General features: G+C 51.3%; 1 protein-coding gene across 1 annotated transcript in view; it reads left to right on the top strand.

Moving 5' to 3' along the window:
- The window catches only part of Pdha2 (pyruvate dehydrogenase E1 alpha 2 subunit), a 20613-nt gene that overhangs the window by 12501 nt on the left and 4536 nt on the right, over positions 1-3576 (top strand). Inside the window, 1 exon segment of the mRNA XM_008826205.1 lies at positions 481-598. Coding sequence (XP_008824427.1) covers positions 481-598 — 118 coding nt within the window.

The following is a 3576-nucleotide window of genomic DNA, read 5'->3' as shown; positions in this document are numbered from 1 at the left end:
GGGGGGGGGGGGGGGAGGGGGGGGGGGGGGGGGGGGGGGGGGGGGATGGAAGGGTGAATGTGGCTTAGCGAGTCCCGGCGCGGAGAGCTGCGCTATAGACTTACCCCTAGAGGCCTGAGGATGGTAGTCCATTTTAACTTTTAATCAACAAAAATAAGACTCCAGAGAAAGAAAGGAAGAAAAACCTTTAGAAAAACCTTTAACTTCCCCCTCTGTCCCAACCAGGACTTTATTTTTTTAATCATGCAGACATTTATTCAAACATTTATTCTTATTTAGAAGATGTCAGTAAGAGAGATGGTTCACTAGAATAGAATGTAACATAGAAAAACACTGCCAATTTTTTGGGTTTTTTTTTTTTGGTTTTGTGGCTTTGTGTGTGTACATACCCTGTAGCATGCTGATCCTGTCCAGCAATAATTGCGTCAGAGGGGCCTCGCCGTTTTGATGCCTCGACCGTTGAGACAAACTGTTCTCCAGGAAGAAGATGCTGGTGGCTGTGGTGTCCCGCGTGTTGTTCGGGGTTGTCCAGCCTCCAGCCCACCAAGGGCTGTTGGCCTACCAGAACTTCTCAAAACATGGCACCTGCAACATTAACGTAGGACCCTGAGACCCTCTTCATTCACCTGCTACCCCCCAATCCCTCCAGACCCCCACTAATTGCTCTTTTAGCTTCTGTAAAATGCTTGGCTGCTGCTTTAGACATGCCTAGACATGCCCTGACACCCTCCCGCCTGCTATTCCACCCCCCCACCCGTTCTAGGAAACTATAGATTAAGCAAGCCCGGGCATGAAAACTGCCCTATAAGGGAAAAATGGAGATTCCTGGACCCAGAGATAACAGTCAGCATAATCCACAGCCCTGAGAATAGCACCTACCAATAAGAAACTTCCAGGGCTGCATCTTATACATCCAATCAGTTTAAAATTTTGTTGGCGTGCGTGGGCTCCTTGAACCAACCAAAATGTATCTTCGGTATCCCCCTCCTCTGTTTGTCTAAAACCTATAAAAGGCTCCATTCTCCCTTACTCTGGTCTCTCAGCACAATCCGTTGAGTTGGTGAGGTCTGAGAGCCCGAGCTTAAGCCCAAATAAACCATAAACCTTTGCTTTTGCATTTTGGTGTGTTGGGTCCTCAGTGGTCTTTTTGGGGTCCAGTGGATGAGGTACAACAAAAAACACAAATTTATTTACATCCTGTTATTTGGAAGCTTTAAAGAAGATATTTTGATTAGAGAGAAGTTTGGATTGGGGTAAAACTTGGTTTGAATTACAACTATGAATGACCATCATGATATATTGCTGATTTCTCTTCAAAAAAAAAATCTGCTCATGAGGTCACAGCTGAACAGCAGCCCCCACTGTCCCCACCTTTGACTCCCCATGGAGCTTACAGAATCCATGCATTCCTAGGGCAGCTCTCAATGACTAAGCATGGCAGGGGTACTGAGCTAGGCCAGTACTGCAGCTTGAGTGTGATCTGAGGACCCTCCAAGGGGACTGATAAATACTATGGGCAACACCCCATCTTCCCCTCTAGATCTTACACTAGTCCACTGGGGGGACGTTAAGACGATTGCCCATAACAATAGTGTAGATGTAAAGAAAAAGAAATGGACAAGTTTATGTTCAGTTGATTGGCCCTCCTTCAATGTTGGATGGTCCCCTGAAGGGACTTTTGACCTGAGTTTGATTTCCAGGATAGAGGACCACGTCTTCCGCCCATGGATGGGCCACCAGGACCAGATCCCATACATCGTGACCTGGTGAGGCCTCATCGAATGACCTGATGGCCCCCTGCCAGGGTGAAGTACTTCTTTCCCCCCGCCAGGGTCAAGTGCTTCCTTCCCCCGATTAGTCCAACTGCTCCCCCTCCACCTCTGCAGGTCCTCCCTCTCAGACCAAAGGTAGAAGAGAAACCCATTCTCCAGGGAGGCACAGAGGAGAATGACATCTTTCCCCCGCCCTACTCCTCTCAGACGGACACCCTGCCAACAGCACCATAAGTGCAGGCCCCGCCTCCTAACCCTGAGGAGTCACCATCGCTTCCACAGGGACCTGTGCAGGCCACACGGAGCTGAAGGGGGACGGACCCCCAGCCTGACACCATTGTCCTCCCCTATGGCCGGCGGGGTCCCCAGATGGAGAGGGCAATCAGCCCTTTCATTACTGGCCCTTTGCCACCAGTGATCTTTACAATTGGTGCTCACAGAATGTGCCTTTCTCTGAAAACCCCAGGGACTTGATTAACTTATTGGAAACTGTTCTCTTCACTTACCAGCCCACCTGGGACGATTGCCACCAGCTCCTGAGTGTCTTGTTCACTACTGAGGAGAGAAACAGGATTCTGGAGGCAGCCCAGAAATTGGTTCCGGGCTCCACCGGGGACCCTACCACAGACCCAGGCATCCAACTGGGTTCCAGTCCCCCAACTGGGGGACGGGCCACCAGGACCAGATCCCATACATCGTGACCTGGTGAGGCCTCATTGAATGACCCGATGGCCCCCCGCCAGGGTGAAGTACTTCCTTCCCCCCCGCCAGGGTCAAGTGCTTCCTTCCCCCGATTAATCCAACTGCTCCCCCTCCACCTCTGCAGGTCCTCCCTCTCAGACTAAAGGCGGAAGAGAAACCCATTCTCCAGGGAGGCACAGAGGAGAACGACATCTTTCCCCCGCCCTACTCCTCTCAGATGGACACCCTGCCAACAGCACCATAAGTGCAGGCTCCGTCTCCTAACCCTGAGGAGCCACCATCGCTTCCACAGGGACCTGCACAGGCCACACGGAGCTGAAGGGGGACGGACCCCCAGCCTGACACCATTGTCTTCCCCTCTGGCCGGCGGGGTCCCCAGATGGAGAGGGCAATCGGCCCTTTCATTACTGGCCCTTTGCCACCAGTGATCTTTACAATTGGTGCTCACAGAATGAGCCTTTCTCTGAAAACCCCAGGGACTTGATTAACTTATTGGAAACTGTTTTCTTCACTCACCAGCCCACCTGGGACGATTGCCACCAGCTCCTGAGTGTCCTGTTCACTACTGAGGAGCAAAACAGGATCCTGGGGGCAGTCCGGAAATTGGTTCCGGGCCCCACCGCGGACCCTACCACAGACCCAGGCATCATTAATGCCAGCTTTCCCCCTGGCCATCGCAACTGGGACTACAACACAGCAGAAGGTAAGGATAGGCTCCTGGTCTACTGCCAGACTCTGTTAGCAGGTCTCAAAATGGCAGCTCGAAAACCCACCGATATGTCTAAGGTCTATGATGTCAGACAGGGGCCCAAAGAGAGCCCAGCCTCATACTTAGAGAGGTTACAAGATGCCTTCCGGCGGTTCACTCCGTATGACCCAGAAGAGGAGGAATCAGCTCAAACTGTGATGTTTGCTTTCGTTAACCAGGCAGCCCCTGACATCAAGAGAAAGTTACAGTCTTTAGATAGACTAGGAGAAAAGAACCTTAGGGACTTAATAGCAGTGGCGGAAAAGGTTTATAATAGAAGGGAGACAGCAGAACAAAGAGAGGAAAGAAAAGAAAAAAGACAGGAAGCAAGCCTGACCAGGGTCCTGGAGAGAC

This window comes from Nannospalax galili, unplaced genomic scaffold (assembly GCF_000622305.1).
Source record: "Nannospalax galili isolate Female #2095 unplaced genomic scaffold, S.galili_v1.0 scaffold189, whole genome shotgun sequence".
Lineage (NCBI taxonomy): Eukaryota > Metazoa > Chordata > Mammalia > Rodentia > Spalacidae > Nannospalax > Nannospalax galili.
The sequence above is the reverse complement of the archived record's forward strand: the minus strand, read 5'-3'. Positions and strand labels throughout refer to the sequence as shown.